This window comes from Fulmarus glacialis, unplaced genomic scaffold (genome assembly GCF_000690835.1).
Source record: "Fulmarus glacialis isolate BGI_N327 unplaced genomic scaffold, ASM69083v1 scaffold3297, whole genome shotgun sequence".
Classification (NCBI taxonomy): domain Eukaryota; kingdom Metazoa; phylum Chordata; class Aves; order Procellariiformes; family Procellariidae; genus Fulmarus; species Fulmarus glacialis.
In genome coordinates, this window is record NW_009222475.1 from 33099 (window position 1) to 53069 (window position 19971).

At 41.8% G+C, this 19971-nt stretch overlaps 1 protein-coding gene across 1 annotated transcript in view; it reads right to left on the minus strand.

The window, feature by feature from the left end:
- Window positions 1-19971, minus strand: part of LOC104079416 (brain-specific angiogenesis inhibitor 1-like) — a gene marked incomplete at its 5' end in the record, with an annotated part of 66285 nt that overhangs the window by 11595 nt on the left and 34719 nt on the right. Inside the window, 6 exons of the mRNA XM_009581450.1 lie at window positions 1364-1468; window positions 2402-2437; window positions 3411-4090; window positions 7876-7915; window positions 10612-10707; window positions 11866-12037. Coding sequence (XP_009579745.1) covers window positions 1364-1468; window positions 2402-2437; window positions 3411-4090; window positions 7876-7915; window positions 10612-10707; window positions 11866-12037 — 1129 coding nt within the window. The remainder of the gene's footprint in view (window positions 1-1363; window positions 1469-2401; window positions 2438-3410; window positions 4091-7875; window positions 7916-10611; window positions 10708-11865; window positions 12038-19971) is intronic.

Genomic DNA, 19971 nt, shown 5'->3' on the forward strand with positions numbered 1-19971 from the left:
TGTGTCATATCTAAATAATAGAAAAAAAGCAGAGAGATTAAATTCAGTGAAATGCATTGGGATTCTGGGCCAACACAGGCTTCTTTGATCTGAACCTGCCTGCTAGATTCACTATCCCTCTCATTCTGTAACACTGGACAGCCCATAATGACACTTTGCCACACAGAATAAAAGTAGGATTTGCTGGGACCACATCTCCAGAGCTCAGCACAGCAATGCTGTGAGATCTGAAAGCAGACCAAAGGCTCTGCAGTGCTCTGCTTCCACAAAGAACCAAACTAAACCTCTTGTTCAATCACCCTCTGAGCTCCGGTCTTGCCTCTAAGGGAGTCCCATCAAAATAAGCCCCGCTAGTGCCTCCTTGGCCATGCTGCAGGTGACTGGGCATCCTGGATCTGACTTTGCTTGCAAATGACTGAGAATGTTATAAATAGCTCACCTTGCCCCTCTCCTGAGTGCAGGCACAACCCAAATTTCATTTCTTACTGCCAACCTGACCTTGCTGTTTGTTCTTCCATTCTGCTGGAGTAGATACACTTCCTTGCAACCTTTCGACTTTTGCCCAGCAGGCTTAATGGGCTGAGACATGAGGTGCCATCAGCCTGCCCTCCCTTATTTGCGTTACCCTCATCACTTACTTTGCAGGTTCCTGATATCTGTTTCTAGTACCAAATCTCTGCCTCACTGAAAGGCTGCAAGGTCTTTCCCTCAGCCTGTCTCCCTCAAAGTCTCTTCTTGCCCTGGAAGTTTGCTCCTGTTGAGGAAAGCCATGATCAGCTGCCACAAATACCCTCATGCTACATTTAATTAGCATGCAGTCCCCAAGAAGTCCTGCCACCATCACAGCTTAAATCCCATTGCTGTGGCTTTCCTAAATAACTATGTCTTGGCTGCTGCCTTGGCTTCCAACTCAGCCCCTGCAAGTGGAATAGAAGATTCCTACTGTCCCCACCTTCTACCCTTTCCCTTTTCCACCTAGATTTCCTCAAGGCTGTTCTGGTTTCCAGTTCCTAGCTATGAGTGGATGGATAGAGCACTCAGAGATGACCTGAACAGGAATGCAAAGGACAGACGTGGACACAGGGAACAGTGAAAAACAAGACAACATAGACTCCATTCGCCACGAACAGACATGAGGACAGACATTCTCCTTCTGGGCTGCTGACCACTCTGTAGATAAGGTAGTAGTATCTCTGTAACTCTCCATGTCCTGTGTGGTGCACATGTGCTTGTTGCAACATGCATGGACCCAAAATCAAAGTAAGGCATTCAATGAGGGTCCTAAACTTTCCTGCTTCTTCCCATGCTCCTGCTGGCACTAGAGAGCTTTAGGGGATGATGGTTCTGCAAGTGTCTGACTAACCTTGCTGTCCGTTGTTGGAGACTCTTTCTCCTTCTCTGCATGTTGGAGTTTTCTGTTCAGGTCTTGGAACATGTCTTGGTGACGTTTTCTTGTGTGCATGATTTTCTGAAGCAAACACAAAGGGTCACAGGTCAGCAAACCCTACTCAGTTGTACAGAAACAGCATGTCTTCCCCCCCAAAGTTACGTACGTAATTAAAACCTGCCTCTGTCTCCCTGCAGGTGCAATCTGATGTGCTTAAGCTACCGTCAAAGTTCACTGAGGACCCACTGTAGCACTGCCTTTATTTTCAGGATGAGATGGTGGGAGAACATGGAAAAGACTAATTTTTGACCTTGTGGTTACCCTGAACCTGCAACTGCCCACTGTTTATACTGCAGAATTTGTGCTTGACTGGCAATGTTCTACCAGCTTGACCTAGGAAGCTTTGCTGATCTTCTTTAACTGACTCTGTTCTCAGAGTGCCTCCTTTGCAAATGTGTTCAGAGCTTACCCAAACATGTAGGATTTGGGTACAAGAAGTTCCATCAGAAACTATCCCACAATTTCCTTTTCTTTGTATTTTGGTCCTTCTGCATTTCACTTCTACCTTCTACTGCCCAGAAGGAGAGGCAGGACCAATTTCTACAAGGACTTCCCTTTGCATATAAAAGCATGTCGAATATGGCTTTCTTGTGCTCTGCCAAGCGCTATATAATTGGACAAGGTGGCTCAAATAATTTGGGACCAACTTGAAGTATCAGTTTAGATCTACCCATCCTGCCACAATTTCAGACCAAGCTCACAAACTGGAGCTCTGAAGTGATTCTAGTGTTAAGGCAGCTCCTTGTGGGCCCTTAATGTGACTCTGTTTTGGAATAAGCTAGCAGCTTTGAAGGGAAAGGAGAGCTCTCCTGGGAAGGATACCATGATTGGACTCAGGATAGCTGCACTAGCTCTCAGTAGCCCCATGGACCCTCTGTGGAGGACTGGCTCTTTCAAAGCTTTCCACTCTGTGCCTACTTGTCAAAAAACACATTCAGAAAGGGATGTACTCACCTCAAAATCTAGCTCTGCATACCGGGATTTCCGCCTCTGGGTATTCAAAAGAAAAAGAGATGGATGAAGGTTAATAAGGGATTGACGCTGGCGAGTGGGCACAAACTGAACCACACGGTAGATAAAACAGGGAGAGTCCTTCTTCTTTTCCTTCTTCCTACACCTTTAACGTGTTTCTCTGGCTCTTCGTGACGGAAAGTGCCAGCCATTTAGAGGGATCCCTATCAAAAAACACTGAGTGCCAAGGAGGGCTGAGCATGGGAGTTTGGCCAATTCAAGCCTCTGTCCTAGTTATGAGCTTGCAGGTGGTTTACAGAATGGAAAGCAGAGAGGCTCAGCCAACTCATCTATTGGAGCTTTTGAGCATCAGTCAGCCAAGACTGAAATGTGGACAGCTACGGCCAAGACCTGCTCTCTGACAACAGGCAAGAAAAGGGTCAGATGCTAAGTGCAAAAACTAGGACAGACATCAGGGTAAGATCTATGGTCCAGGGAGAACTGCTAATGTATGTAATGAGTTAGCACAGGTCAGGAGGAGAAGACTGCACTTACGCAAAACCTCTGACATCCCTCTGCTGTTAAAAGCATTGTGGGGTACGCGTTAGGGACATTTTACACCTGTGATCACTAGGGTTTTCTCATCTGTATCATGACTGAAGTCGGCAAAACGGGAAACAGAGACAGAGAATAGAAGGAGAAAATGAAATGCAAGTCATGTGCCTTGCATTAAAACGAACAGTCTTTGACAGGCTAACATTTTTATTGGACTTGGCATTGCCTCTAGGGCTAAAGACAGTCCATCCAGCAATGGAATATGTCTGTGGAAGTAATGGGAGATTTTAAAAATTAGATTACAAAATGGTATCACATGCCAGTGATCCCTCTTGATAATATAATACTGGCACTGTATGGTGGGTTGCATTTGGCCTAAGGTGCTTCTCTTGAAACAGCTGGTTGAGGGCAGGGCATCATTCTGGTCTGAGAACAAGACAGTAATTCACACACTTACCTCCAAAGAGCTCATGGAGAGGGTGGAGACGGTCTCACTCTTGGACACCACACCCGAGTTCCCTGAGTCACCTGTGTCACACAGGCTGTTGGGAATCTGTGACTCATTGGAGATATTTTGTGGAGCCAGCTGCTGCTGTTGTTGTATCATGGGGGAACCTTGCACCTCACTGCATGTCATGGTTACAGGCTCCCGTGGAGGACTCTTGACAACAAAACCTGGGTCAGTAGCCATACTGAGGTGGATGAGCCGTGTTTGGGGCATCTGGTCAATATTGATGCTGTATTTGCTCTCGTCTTTGGGCGGTTTGGCCCGTAAGGTAGACGTGTTGGTAGGCAGAATGACGTAGCTGGTGTCCAGCGTTTGCTCTTGCGCCCGGGAGAGTTCTGAGTCCAACTTCTTGAAGATGTCCCCATCACAGATGTAGATGGACTTAGGTGGCTGGTTCTTGTCCTTCTTCAGAGTGAGAGTGTGGTTGCTGAACTCATTCAAGTTGATGGCCCCCAGGTAGTGTGGTGAGCCCTGAAGATGCATCTTGGAGACATTGGCTGGAAGACTATTAAAGTTTGATGACCCCTTCTGGTGATTGAGTTTCAATTTCTCTTCATCGGGTAGTGATGGACGCTTCAGTGTTCCTGTGATGGTTGAGGTCCTGCAGGTGGTGATGTCTTTATTCAGCACTAGGGAGATAAACAAGTATCCTTAGCACCTCACTTAAGTTTTTGTTAACACATCAATACGCCTACCACAGTCACACCACGCTAGCATGTTGCCTTGGACCTCTCAGAAAGTGGCTGTGGTGGCAGAACAGTATTTTATGCTGTTGGGGTTTTTTTATATCCAGGATCCTGAAGGCAAAGCTAAAGCTAGGGAGGAAAAAAACTTTCTCATTTTGGAAGTATTCCTTACGCTGCAAATTTCCCAACACAATCATGGCCAAAACTCCAAACTAGGCCATCACGTATTATCACATCAATAACAGTATCTTGAAAAACAAATACATGTCTATATATTTAGTACATGTAGTATATGTATATGTACATATAACACATATTACTAGCCTATAAAAGAGTAGAATTTTTTAAAATAGAAGGTTGCTTTTATATAAAAAAATATTTTGATTCAGAAAATAGCTGAAATGCAGCATTATGAATTGTTTCAAATGTAATTCTTTTTTTTCTTTTAAACTCGCCAAACTGTTTCAGGTTGATCTTTTCCCAGGAACAGTTTCAGTGTCAATAATTTGGTATTCTAAAACACACCACATTTTGTTAGAAATTTCTACCTGCTCTCCAAAAAGCTTACATTCTAGTAATCATGCCAAGCCTTTGTGAGAGCTAATTATTTAGTGTTTCTCAATTTCCCTTGAGGAAAGAAAGGAGTGCCATGAAAATTCCTTAATAGGAGAGGAAAACCTTAAACTGAGGATGAGTTGAACATGCCAATTAGGAGGTATATAAAGGACACACAGACACTCATTCCCACACAACACTGCCCACAACAAGGCATCTGCTCCTTTTCTAGGCATAAGAATCTATTGCTCAGTTGATTTCAGGCTGTTACAAAGACCTTAGGAAGATAAAGACATCAGCCTTGATGTCTCCAGGAGATGGAAATCACAGACTGTGGGGCAGGGGCAAAGTGATGCGCGACTGAAGGTTACTTACCCAGTATTTCAGCGCAGGAAAGGAGAAATAAATGCATGTTCCCCTTTCACCCATCTCAGAAGGGGGAAAAAAAAAAAGGTCCTTTTACCTATTTTTTTCTCAATGGACTAGAGACAAGGATCTTTGGGATATTCAGCTGCTCCACCTGGGACAGAGGCAGGACACGACATAAGCATCCCATGGGACTGAGGACACACTAATTTTTTGACTAACTCATACTGGGAGTGATGGGTGCTGGAAGAGCAAAGCTCCCCTCTAAGACTACAGAACAGGCAAGGCAGGATGACAAGGAGACCAAGTAGAATAAAAGAACTTTTAAAAAGCTTTGAAAGCTAAGTATACTGGGTGTAACTATGGCAGCCGCAGTCATCTTGACATTGCTAGAGGACACGCTAGGATAAATCAGAGCATTGCAGCGTATTCACAGCATACACGGCGGAAAGATGTTACTGAAGTCAAACCCTTCACTTGGGAGTGTCAGTAAGGTTTATTGATTCAGACTCTTCTCCATGCTCATGTCAGCTGCAGAAAGTAGGTTTGGAGAGGTTTGCACTTGGCAATCTCTGAGCATGGAGCGGAGTGAGCTTTCAACATTGAGCCATGGACCCAATCCTACCAGTGAATCTAAGGGAGGAGGTTATGAGTGGTATCAGGCATATCTCCAATCTGTCATAACACAAGAGCTGGTGCCTCCAGGAGAAATGATGGCCGGAAACCAACGGACAGATTTCTGTTTTTTATTATTCAATAAGCAGAATGCATAGGATGATGCACCATATAGAAAGGTCTCTGAAATGGGGACTATTATTAACTATTTAGCTTGGTGCAGACTAACAGCACTTTATCAGAGGAGGAATATCTTTTCAGGCAGACATCAACAAACAAATTGTATAGCTGTATGCTGGCAAAGGAAGGGAAGCCTAGGCTGTTAGCAAGCTTCTAATTAAGGGTCTTCTGCCCTGAAGTCATGTGAAACCAATCAGCTCCTTCTTTTCCTCTGGGAAGCTCGATCTGGGAGCAAGAAACTTGGTAGCAGACCCAGAAAGACTCCAGGAGTTCAGGGTCTGCCTTGATTTCCAGCACAAGGTGGGCTGCTGGCTGTGTAGCTGGTTGCGTGTGCCAACACACACAGCCTGGATGCATGTTTGTTGAGCATGCGTTCAAGTCAGACCTGGTCTCACACGCATGTTTTTCACACGTGATTTTTTGGAACTGAGGTCTTCGGTGTCAAAAAGGAAGGAGGAAGACAAATGAGAAGAGGGAGACAGCTAGGAATTAGATTAGAGAGTGTGAGACAGAGAAACAGAAAGAAAAAAAAAATGGACAGACCCTGAAAAGAGACAAATGGACAGAAAGAGACCATGAAATAAGATATCACAGGGATAAGTGAGATAAATATACTGTGACTGTGATAAGCATGGGGAGAGGGAGTGAGGCAGTGAGAAGGACAGGAAAAGATAAATAAGATATAGGTAGATATTAGATAGATAAATGATAGTGACAATGATAGACAATACACAGAAACACAGTGACAGAGACAAATGTTGACAGAGATAAAAATACATAAATAACAGGTACAGCAAGACAGACAACTGAGGACAGAGATAAATAAGTGATTGCAAGATAGAGAAAAAGAGATGAATTATAGATAAATACATTAGAAGCAGATAAATGATAGATTAGATAAAGAAAAAGATAAATGAAAGGGACAGGTAGATGTGCATAGGAAGAGAGAGGGAGAAGGAGAGAAACAGAAAGAAAGAAAAAAGGGAGAGAAAGAAAGAAAGAAGGAAGGAAAGAAAGAAAGAAGGAAGGATGGGAAAAAGGAAGGAAGGAAGGAAGGAAAGAAAGAGTAATAAAGACAGAGAAAGACAGAAGCTTTCCCATGATAGTGACTGGACACACAGTATGTACTGTCCTTGGTTAGGGGAGATCCTGGTTTGGAAGATTATATGCAGGTGCCAAGCAAGCTGCTATTTCTCTTGCTTGGGAGAGGGGAGAAGTCTGGGAGGGTAAATAAAAGCCTAAATATCTACAAAAGGCAAGGAAAAAAAAAACCCAGCCAAATGGTCAGGCATGCCAGGACCAAGAGAGGATGAAACCTGCAGAGACGAACAGGTAGCAAAGGAGAATCCAGACAGCACAGAACCCCTGGGAGGATGAGAGAAAAGGGAGTTATTGGGAAAGGGACTGTCAACTCATGCAGATCTTCAGGATCGTAATAAATGTGTGTGATTGAACACACAGCAAAAAGGTGCAGGCAAAGGAGGAGAGACCTGACCCACCTCCATATGTACAGGCAGCTTATAACTGCGCTAGAAGTGTGCATGGAGCCAGGTGGAGTGATGGGAAGGCTCTCCAGATTCCAGACCTTCTCAAAGACACCTCTCCTGAGCACAGAGCTGTCTGAGGTTGGTGTGACCGGTGTGACCCCCTTGGGCAGGGGTTGCTAAAGCAAAGCAGGATCACAGTAGGAAGAGATGGATCCAACCTCTTCTTCCTTGATACTCTTCTCTGCCACTGTGTTACACGGGCCATAGGTAGGAAATAATACCTCAGAGGTAAGGTTTAATCTTAGCTAAAAGGCCAAGAGAGCTGTGGGGAAATAGGATAAGCAAAGCACAGGGGGAATTAGGGGTGTTTCTTTCTTTCGGTCAGGTTTGAGAGTAAGGGCAGCCCACGCAAGTACATGCAAGCCACTAAGACACACAGAAATAAAACAGAAAGGAAAAAAAAAAATGGCCTAGTTCAATCCCCAAACCAGGTCACTTGTTGATTCTCACCTGTGATGTGCTCACCTGATCTACAAGCCATATCCACATCCTTCTCAAAATCGGTCTGAAAGACAGAGAACACAGAGGACATGGTCAAAACGATGTGGTGGGAGAAAGAAAGCCTTGTGGAAAATGCAAAAAACCCACTTTAATTAGTGAGCCAGACACAACCACTGCCAGAAGAGTGGAGGACAGACGTTTTGCTTGAGCTTTGAAACATGGTAAACAGACCACTTTTTTCCAGCTGTGGGTCTTGAACCTTAGGCAGTGATAAAGCTGTAACATTGCTTTTCAGCTGGATTCATCTGCTCATCCATACACTAATTCCACTAATTAAAATATCTCCCTGGAACACATGTTTATGCACATTCCTAAAAAACATGGGACAGGCTCCTGGCCTGAAGTGCCTTGGATATATCTCCCCACACTTGGTCTAAGTGGATTCCCCTCCACTTGTTAAAAAGATCTGGGGATGCCACTGAGAACGCCCCATACCCATTGGGCTTTCTTGTGATCTTTCACCAAGTCACATGAAGTGGAAACAAGTCTCTGCTTCTGAAACTCTTAACATATAAAATCAATGGTCCCTGCAGGCACAAAGGCTGAATAACTTTTTCAAGTGGTCTGCACAGCCAAATGAAATTCCTTTCTTCTCCCAGTATGAGTTAATCCTTTTTCTAAAGCTTTTGGCAGATAACATTTCAAAGAACTGGATACACTGAGTCACAGTGGGCCGTGAGTTTTCATGGAGTAATGGAAAGGCCGCAAACTAGCAAAAGGTAGAAGAGTTCACTGACTATTTCTAGTATCATTTCAGAAAGAAGACACTTAATATAATTGTACTAATGTGATTAAATGCATTCCAGTTTAATACTAAGAAGAATGTGAAAAAAAATCCCCAACCCCCTGCGATAAACACTTTAATATTAGCAGGTTGAGATCCAGGAGTTTTTGAAGAGCTGGTTGAGGAGTTATCTCAACCCACTTGATGCTAATTTCTTAGTAAATTATTTAGGATATCAAATAAATCTGAAAAGAATAGAAGGGAAATAAGACTGAGCTAACGTTTAAATGGGCAAGTGGGATGACACAGAAAAATATAATCTCATTTTCATTACAGGAGTTCCAGAAAAATGTAACCGAACAGCCTGTACTCGTTCTACTGATAAATAAATAAAAGGTAGGCTTATATTTAATACCAGTCAACAAGATTTTGTGGAAAACAGTTCTACTCAGCTAAGCTTCTTTTCACTCATTAGGCAGATTTGGAGATTACTGGAAAAGGTAACGGCGAAAATGCTATCCCACAAAGCCTTATATTTCTTTGGTTTTAATACAACTCAGTCTCTATAAAATAACAATTGTACCCCTCTAAAAATATCAGTCAAGAGTCAGCATTCACGTCTCGATTCTGGAGCTTTTTTGTGCTTGAATGTGAAGAAACTGATTGTAAGCTCTCTACTTCTCAACACATCCATCAACAGTGCAGAAGTAAATGTAATCTCATCGCTAAAAACTTGTAGCTGACACAAAATTTTGCAAGGTGGTTGATAATGACTGAAAGCAGGGAGTTATACAGAGAGACAAAAATCTGAAACTTCAGAATATAGCTCCTGGGATGGTGACAATAGAATAACAAATACAGCATCTGCATTTTTAAAGGATGGTGAGAGTCTGAAGGGCATGTGGAAAAGCGTTATATAAATAATTTGAAGGGAAATGTCTTACAGAGGAAGAATAAAAAAGCTTGGTGTGTTAACTTATTGAAAGGAAGATTGAGACTGGATATGATTATGGTTTCTATTATTGAAGGAGCAAAAGTACTAGGCATGCAAGGGGCTTTCTAATTACACATAAATAGGCATAGCAAGAACCTAAATCTGAAAATGAGAAGACTATGCATTTAAATTAAAAATGAGGCACCTGTTTTTAACAAACACCTATGAGGTGTGGTAGAATTGTATATCCTGTGATGTCTTGATTTAAAGATTATGCTGTTTGAAATGAGATCTTGTACCCAAGCAAAAGCTACTTAGCTTAGCACAGGAGTGACTGGAAAAAAACACCACTGGGTTATGATATAAGTCTAATATTAACTAGAGGTTTTTGGAACTTGTTCAGATCTTGTGATTGTCCTGACGTCCTTACCCCAACCTCAAAAATCAAACACCTCTTATACCATCTACATCGTAACACTGAAGCAGATGCAAGACGATTCCCCATAGTTTATTCTTCTACGGCCTTATCTAGACTGTTTGTAAAGGACTTGCACAACAGGACCAAGGTTTACAGTGCTTAAGCTATATTCCCAGTGAAGCAATGTAAACAAGTGTGCTTTTGTGAGAAACAAATCCCTTTGAGACAGCATCTTTATAAAAATGACCCAACATACTGTGATTAAAACAGCATTAAACTATTGCCTTCTAGCTCCAGCTAGGACAAGGCAGCATGATGGGAATTAAAAGGTCTGGAAGACCTTGGAGGTATATTTTGGCTTTGTATTTTCTGGGAAAGAAAGGATCTCACCAAGATGTCTGCCAAACCTGGTGTGTAAGTTTGAGCCCCTTAATATTACAATGAAAAGAAAGGATTTGTGTGAAAGAGCCTATGCTAAGTGCTACGTTTGTTCAAGCTCAGGTTTAAAGGAAAAAAGAATGATGATTGCATAATCTATGATAGAGAGAGCCCTTTGTTTATCAGTTATGATTTAAAAATGCCTATAGGTCCCCTAATAATAGACTAGGTGGTAGTTTTCCCTACCATTAGCTGAGCGTGTCCGTTCTGAAATGACCCCCCTGAGTCTCCATTGCCCTCTTCCTGACGATCTACTACTCGGCACTTCACAGCGTCTTGGACCTGCAGGAACAAATGGATTTGCAAAAGTCAGAGTCAGACAGGAATACCAAACCATATTAAATTCTGTGGAAGAAAAAAAAAAAGTCCTTGTAGATCAAAAGAACATGGATCCTACTGTAATAGTATTCAAGTATTCATTTCAAATGGTTTATGTGTTACATATCTCACATACTAGCAGAGCAACTCAAAGGTTTTACAGGTATCCTGGGTTGCTGTGTTGGTCACTTCTATTTGCTTGATTTATATAGTCAAGAATAAAAATGTCTTCTATTTTGCAGCTTGCAATACATCTACAATGGATGCTATTGCATAAATCATTATATTGGGGTCTACAATGTCTGATTATGATCCTATATCATTTGTAATACATATCTGATCCAAACCTCACTGAAATCAATGGAAACAAAAGTCAGTGACTGCAATGGGAGTTAAATGCAGGCCCATATTCATAATGCAATTAGTTGAAGGAGTCTCAGCCAAACCAGTGGTGTAATTCCATTGATTTCATTGGCCTGACATAAGAAATTAATCTGTTTTATTTAATTTAAAGGAGCTGTAAGAAGATAAAATGAATATTGAAAAAAAGCCCTTCCTGTCTCTGTTATTAATAGTCTATCCACTCAGTAGGATGAAAAGAATAAAAGAATCATAAAAGATTCGTCCTTTTCTTCCCTGATATAATTTACCATTTTAAATCTCCACAGGGAGGCTGGAGAGAATTTACTCAATTTCCTTGGTTGACTATTGCTAGCTTTACTTTCTAGCTCGAATATCTAGGTGCTAATGCCAACATACAATCATTCTGTAAATCTCGGTGCAAGTTGCCCCTCTTGAAATCAAACAGACGAATTGTTTTCAGAGGTGGGGTGTAAACATTCTGGAAATATTAATTTTGGTGTTAAACAAGCAAAACCTGACATGTTAGCTAATCTAAGACTGTCCCCAAATTCCACTCTGCAGTACACTCAGCATGACAACTGTTGATTCATCCCTCCTTCCCTCCAGCCGATACTGTCATGGCCTTTTTTGTGGTCACTGTCTACACAAAGGCAGAAGTTCATAGGATTAGAGAAGCTACCGGGCTGACAGGACATTTTTCAGATGTTTTCCATGGGAGGTATGTTGGTTATATAAAAGAGAACGACTCATTCATCTCACCTCCCGCCTTAGGATGCAATGGACCATAACGATGACAAAGCCCTCCAACGAGTCAAAGACGGCAAAAAGGATCTGGAAGAGGGCTGACCGCCGATCTGTGATTGCCAGAACTGCAGACATCCAGGTGAGAGCCAGGAGAGGTAGGACCACGCAGGAGCTCCAAAGGGATGCCCTGTCAAGGGAGAGGAAAAGAGAATTCAGCTCCATTTCAGACTCACCCGCTAACTCAGCCTCCTGATCCCAAGGGGCTTCAGAAGACTTCTTCGGCAAACATATTTGTGGTAGGCGTCTTCTGAGCCCCTGTCACAGGGAAGCAGGGAGATGCTTTGCACACTCACGCTACCAAAACAGGTGACGCACGTTTCTACAGGAGGGACTACTTTTCAATGGTGCAGTCATGCATAAAACTTGAGGTGGGGAGGAAGGATGCAGATACCTCACTCCCCCTTTCATGCCCTTCCCACTCTACGTCACTAGTCCACAACGATGGCATTTCCCAAGGAGGGGAGACAAAATACAATCACTGTAGGTTGCCAAAGGGAAGGGGAACAGTTGCAGCAGAGACTGGTTTGTCACGATGGCTGTTGGTACTTGGGTTACAGACACTTGGACTTCCACAGCACATGGAAGACACCGACACTGGGGACATGTGTCACGGTTTCAAGTAAAACGGACAAGCATAGAGCTGATGTGGAGACTGTTATTTTGCTGTTGCTCCCTTACCTTCAGCTGATGGTCCCTACAACACTACGTCAATGAACATGAGGGGAACTGATACCTCACCCAATTTTTCTGTGAACAGAAAATTTTCTGCTTTCTTCTGTGATTTCCCCAGCTGAACGCTTTGAAAAAAATCACAGTTGTTTCTATATTTAGCAGTTATTGTAAATAGGTTTATTCTTGGGTGGACATTCTGGGTTAAAATAACTTAAAATTCAAACCACTTCTTAATTCACAAGACAGAAAACTGGACAAAACAGTTTTCTGTAATGCAAATACTGCCCCATGAACCTCCACTTTATCTATGAATGATGGCTCTAGAAATGGGAAAGCAGCTCTGTTCCCATGGACTATTTAGTCATTCAGCTCTTTGACTAAAAAGGGTCCCAAGCAATTTTAATAGCTTACTGGGGAGATTTTAAGCTGTCAGTCATCCTATATATTTGGCTGCAGTGCTACACTAAGGGTGCCAGGACAATTTCTCTGTGGGCTTTTATCTAACAAATAAGAGTAGACCTATGCACAGGCTGAATAACAAGTTGAGCTTCAAGATTTTTCTGTGTAGAACACCTCAACCTATACACTAACAAACAAATACAGGCAACACAATAAATTACAGGACAGATACCATGACACACATTTTACAGTACTTACATGGGGCTTGCTTACCATTTTCTGATACATGATCAAGTTTTTAATAATGTTTACTTGCTGGTTATCCAGGTACAGCTCTCACTGACCTCAGTGAGAATTTTACCTGAACAAAGCTGGAACTTGGACACAGGTATGGACATCAGGATGTAACGCCCTGGCTTCAGTTAAGAGTTTTTCTAGGACTGTTACATCAGTTCTGCTGTAATGACCACATACTGAAGTCACAGGTTATTTTTATAGTCATAACGATACTCTGATTGCAAATATTTCTACAACCTGTCCAGAGTCCGATGTGTTCCTTAGTGATATTATTAAGCAATGTAATTTATCTAAGGGAGCAGGTAAATGGAATATACTTAGTTTTCAATTAAACAAGCATTATGAGACTTCCACGTGAGGTAAGGGACAAGACATAATCTGATACCTTGTAATTTTATACAGGATGACAAACTGAATGTTCTTTAATGTCCAATATGAACTATAATTTCAAAGTATTATTAAAAAAAAAAAAAAAAAGGAGCCGCCAGACAGCCCTCAATGAAAAAACTCCTAAACAGAAGTTTTTATTCCACTTCTCCCTCAGCACTCTGAAATCTGCCTCATTATACTGAAATCTCTCCTTGCTATCATTCGCAGTGGTGCATTAATAAAACTGGCTAAGCTGTAACTGCAGCAAAAAAATCAGAGAGGTAGAAAAGCCAAATGGAAAGATGAGGCTTGTTCCATAACATGCCACTCTAGATGTGTCTTCCATGCAAGTATCAGCAAACGCAACATGCCTGATGCATGGCTTGGTAGATAAAGTTATTCCAGTACCAACTTGCAATTGTGATTGCTGGAAATCAGCAAAGCCAATAGAGGCTGCTAGAAAAGGTCTGTCCCAGACAACTCTGCTTCCTGGAATTATCTGATCTCCCAGCATACTCTTAATACACATATACGTGTACATTACTACCACCAACGTGCAACCAAGAAACCTGGCAACCACATCTGAGAATGGATCTGACCTGTAAGTACGGGTCTGAAACCAGCCATCTAAATTTGGATGGGTTTTCCATTCTTGAAAAGAACTGCAACATTGGATTGGCAATTATTTGGATCTCGATCCAAGATTTAGATGTGGATTTGGGGTTGTGAGGGACGCTGCTGAGGAGGTAAATTATGTTTCTCTTTAGCAAATGGTTAGAATTCAATCCACCGGCTTCAAAACATGCTTAAAAAAATATGCAGGCACCCTGCTTTAACAAGGCACTGCTTGAATCTTATTGCTATCCGGAGCCCAGGTGCAATGATCCATAACTACAGTGGGCTCCCTTCAGAGCTCCTGCTGTCTTCACGCTGGACTCGGTGAGTCCTTCCCAGCCCCTTGCTCTGTGTGTCTCCATATGGGCAAACTATTCAACTTTCTTCTGAGTTGAGACATCCTGATGGACTTCACTATTGCTCCCAACATAAGCAACCTTAAATCACCACTTAAATCTCTGCCCTTCCAACCAGATGATGAAAACATCATCTGCCCTTCCAACTCAGATGATGAAAATAGTATTATGCTACATATTCAGCTGGAGTAAATCAGGATTTTCCCAACTGAGTTGTGCTGACTTACACCACCTAAGAGTGGCCTTTCTGGTCTCTTTGTGATTCACCTTGCAGATGCCTTCTCAACAATATTCATCCCTTACAAACGTTATGGAAATGTTGCTTGACACTTAATGCATAATCTTTATTCTCAGGCAGCAGATGGCAACAGGTCATAGGAATGTAACTTACTCTAATTTCACTTTCAGAGCTCTGCTTAGCTTTTGAAATATTAAATTAAGAAAAAGTTCCATTTAAAAAAAAATCATATCAAGACTGAAATTTCAGAAGAAAACTCAGGGGAAGATAAGTGGGTTTCCTGTGACATTGCCCTTAATTCTACTTGCTGTGAGCTGAATTCATAGCAGAACTCATACTTTTGCCAACTTTCCATCTGTCCTTTTTTTAGGAGGTACTGTGCATCCTTAAAAGGTTCCAGAATAACTTATAGGACCTAAGAAACTTCATGTTATGGTGCCACGTGATGTCAAATGAAATGATGATTTGTTATATAATGACATTGTGGTTACCTAATGACTCTTCATTATGAATTATCTATGATCAATGAATCCAGGATTTTTATTGCTTAAGACAAAGGAATTAGCTGGCAGATCCTCTTAGTTGTCCCACACATGACAGCACTCATGATGAGTGACAGCAATATCAAGGGAAGATCATTACACTGCATTGCGGAAGCATGATGCTGGTTTATTGTGCGATGACCACGACATGCCAATGTTACTCAGCAGTACAGTTGTAGTGTCATGTTGTTCCTCCCCACAGCACCACGCTACTGCTGCATTGCAGAGGAAGGGCGTTACTTTGGGATATGGCAATGCCACAGCACAGTGCAACCAAATATAATTACAATGACGTGTGACAACATGGCCACACAATAACATTGTCCACAGCTTTATCTTGCATGGCAAAGACTTAGCCTTATGAAAGCACATAGCAGACCCCGCACTGGCAACAAGCAGATGATGGCCTTTGGTCAAAATGTCAAAAACTAGCTGTGGTTTTGTTCTTTAGCTAGCTGGCAGCCTTGAGAGTCTTCATCTTTCCAAAAGAAGCAGGATAAACTGATGGCACTTAGAGGATAGCAATGGAAAGAGAAAAAAAAATGTTTTTGGAAACAAAGATCTACATGAAGAAAGATTAAGAGGCCTGCACCCTGACAAAAGGCAAGTGCAGGGGGACACACAGTACATGCCAACAAAGATGTAAAGGGCCATTACAAAGAGGTAAAAGTGATCAATTTTTCTCATTACTCAACGCTGACAGGGCAGCCAGTACCATAAGCTAAAGAAGCAGCAGAAGGAAAAATAACTTTATAATTCAGAAAGCAGCTGCTGGAGAGGAGCTCTGAAAAGGGAGATGGTAGGTGGACTCCACGCAGAAGACAATGGATGGCTCCTTACATGCTGCACAGAGTGGCACATGCTGCTCCACTATTCTGACGAGCTTGCTATTCCTGCATCACAGCAGTTCTGCTAAAGGAAAACCACAGTACAAGGATTTACTTTATTCATTATCTCATGCTTTATCCCTCCTCTAACTTGTATTCCTCCTATAAGCAAGAGTGTTGCCCCAATTTTAAGGTTTTCTCTGAAACTCCCTTTAACTCAGTGCCCATATAACCAAGATAGGAAATCTGTAACTGGAAAAGAGGGCACAGTGTGCATGTTCTTCCCATGCACAGGCAACACAGAAACAAAGATATTATTTCTATTTTCTCCAAAAGATGATTCTTCTCTCAGTTGCTGCAATCTGAACCGTAGAACTAGGGGAACAGGAAATCAAATGTCTCTAAATGATATAGGCAGATAATGGCGTGGCCATGGGCAGGCTGCTTGATTATTCACCCCTAATAAGGGAAGTTCTTTGACAGTCCAAGCAAGGACCTCCAGGGCCCAAGTATTATCCCCAGGTAAGGAAACAATTTAAAATTCCTTGAACTATGGGAACAACACTCTCCTGAGGAACAGTCTCCTTCATAAAACCAGCCATGTATGGAAATATTGATTCACATTAGTCCTGGAACTACAGTATGGGCAGAAAATTTGACATCTAAGACTTCCTGAAATTACTTTGAGCCAAGAAAAAGAGCAAATCCCTTAGATGGGAGATTTGACACATGAGCCTCTGATGATGTAAGAGGGGTGATGCACGAGAAGGGTCATGAAGACTTCCTGACATTGACTCTCGGTGGGTTGCCTGCACTAAGGCACTGTGCCAGGGCCTTAGTCTTGGGCCAATCTCTTCCCTATGGTCAGAATTTGAGAGTCCAAATTTGCAATGCACTGCCTGGCAGGAATTCCTTCCATCCATCCATCCATCCATCCAACAGCAGTCCCTGGTATCTGCAGTGGATGTCCTTGTTCACAGCAAGTACAAAGAAATGGCATGCCCCTGAGATATTTTTTCCCTGTCTCAGATAAAAATTTTTCACGGGGTGCAAAGACAAATAAATAATAAGGCAGTATTTCACAGGCTGAAGCTACCCTACAGGCAGCAATAAAAGGAAGGAAATACGGGAATAGAGGTCTTCCAATGGCAAAATATGCCCAGCATCTTCTTCAGAACAACCTGAAGGGAAGGGTATTTTTTAACCCACACCTGTCAAATCTACCTAACCCTTAACAGGTCATAGACATCCAAAGCTTTCCTTTTTCTCATTTCCCAAGTCAAGAAATTGCACAATTTCCAGTGCATATTTTTTCACTTCTGTCATGATTACTACCTGCTCTCCCATCAGTGGTTTACCATGTTTTCCCTCAGTTACACATCCCCTTCTCTGACTCCTTCTCTCTTAGACACAGATATTACCACAAAGAGGTGCTCAAACCTTCTATGAGTTTCAGAAGCCAAGAAAAATGGACAAAAAGATCTATCCTTTCATGCTATGCTGTCCCAGAAACGAGCCTCTGAAACCTATGGGAGGTAAGCTGGAGAGGGCATGAGCAACCCCAGCAGAAACAAGGCAGGAACATACTTGATGTGCTCTCTACCAAACAACTATGGCTAATTCCAGGTCAGAGAGGAGCCAGGAATCCTCATGGCATCTGATTTACATTACAAGACTTCAAAACTGAATGGCAAATCTGGGATGAAGGCCAGCAGAATGGTGGCAGTGGCATGAAGCATAATCAGGGCTTTGCCTTATTGACAACCTCATTTACAATAGATTTGGAGGAATTGAAACAGAAACAGTTCAGCTGCAGAATGGACGACAAGGGTAGATGAGGGTTGAGTGAACAAATTCATGTATTACTCAGTGGTCCCTTTGCAAGGACAAGAGCATAGGACACTTCAGGACAAACAGCAAAACCAGTACTGGAATTTATCATCTAAGGTATTCTATCCGCTGGGAAACAAAAGACATAGCCGCCTACAAAAGCCCTCCAATTTCTATCAAACCACTTAAATTAGAAAAGCAGGATAAGTAGGAGATATGGATTTCATATCCCTTTTTTTTCTGATTTGAAGATGAATCAGAATATGTGATTTATGACAGAACAATGTCAGACAATATGGGAGAAGGATGAACTGAAAGCCTCTCCTATATAACAGTCTAATTTAATAGTAAAGCTTCTGCTGGTTTAAAAAAAGGAAACCAAAATGCAGTGAGGTGCTAATTCCAGACTTGTGGTACGCGTGTCTGGAGCAATGCCATCTCACCATCTCAGCTGGACACTGATGCAAAAGGTAAGTTAATGACTTCAACAGTGAAAAATAAATGAGATTTTGTTCAGGTTTTGCATCTCATAGAAACTGTTAGCTCTTAATAGAGGTGATTGCATGTTCTCTTTTTCTAATGACAATTGGTTGTTTTTCAGAAATGTGCATTTTTCCCTAAACTCTTTTGGATTTTATATAAATGGCTCAGTTTTCAGAAAAAAAGGAGAAAACCTTGTGTTTTGATTTTCTTTTCTATTTCTAGATTTTGAGATTTGGCACTCAGCTGCCTATTTTTGTTTAGATTAATTAAAGGTAGGAGTTTTCAAATTGCAAATGTCTAGATCTGAGACTGTTTCTTGCACACATTTTACATATATTACTTCAGACATCAAAACCAAAATATAGCATCACTTGGAAATGATGTAGATAATAAAATTTCAAAAAGGGAAGGAAGAAAGACAAACCTTCCCTCATCGCTCTCCCTCCTACCTTAACCTTTGCAAAAAAAGCTAACTATATAAATAGCAACAATTTCTCCAGCAGAACAAAGCTCTGGCATTTTCTTTTTTTTTTTTTTTTTAACTAACTCCAGCAGCATCTAAGAAGAGATTTAACAGCATTTGACTGTTGTAACTCAGAGCTATGAAACACTTTAAGATTTTAAGAACTAATTCCAAGTGCTTTTAGAGGTCCAAAAGAGGCAGTCAACACTTATCAAATCAGAACTGCAGCCCTATGAGGTATTAACTCTAGCCTTTTATAAGAGAAAAAAAACACTTATAAGTGATTCACCAACTCACTTAAATCATACTCAGTGGTCTGCAGCCTCAGGAGTAAAAAACTCAAGCACACGCTTAAGTGTTTGACAAAGCTGGAGTTTGAGGCCCCCGACTACCATCAAAATTAATGGGAACCACATCTTTAAGTCTGTAAGTCTAAGAACTGAATTAAATGGGGGCATTAAACATGTACCCGGTTTCCAACAAATGAAAAGTCCCTTTGTCTTCCATGGGCTGCTCACATGCTTAAATCTAGGCATGTCATAAAGTGCTTTTCAGGATCCAGCCCATCAGCTTTTGCTCCAGGGATGTTGCAGGAGCCCTATACTACTCATGGCCCACGAAATGAGGTCAGGGAGAGTTGGGGATGTGGGGAGGTGGGCAGGGACATGGGGATAGAAAACAAACAAGGGCTGGTGAGTGCAGGGAAATGAAAGAGGGAAATAAAATAAATTAAAAAAAAAAAAAAAGAAAGTGGAAAGAAAGAAAGAAAAGAAGTTGAAATTAGAGGAACTAACATGGCGTTACTGGTGGCTGTGGCCGAAACTTCAGCAGAAGAAACTACTCCACACTTGGAACATTTGAGCGTCATGCCGTAAAGGGGCACTGCCATCTGACTGCAATTAAAACCAAAAGACTGAAACAAAACAAAACACTTTGCTTATGAACACAAACGTAGAAAGGAAAGGGAAAG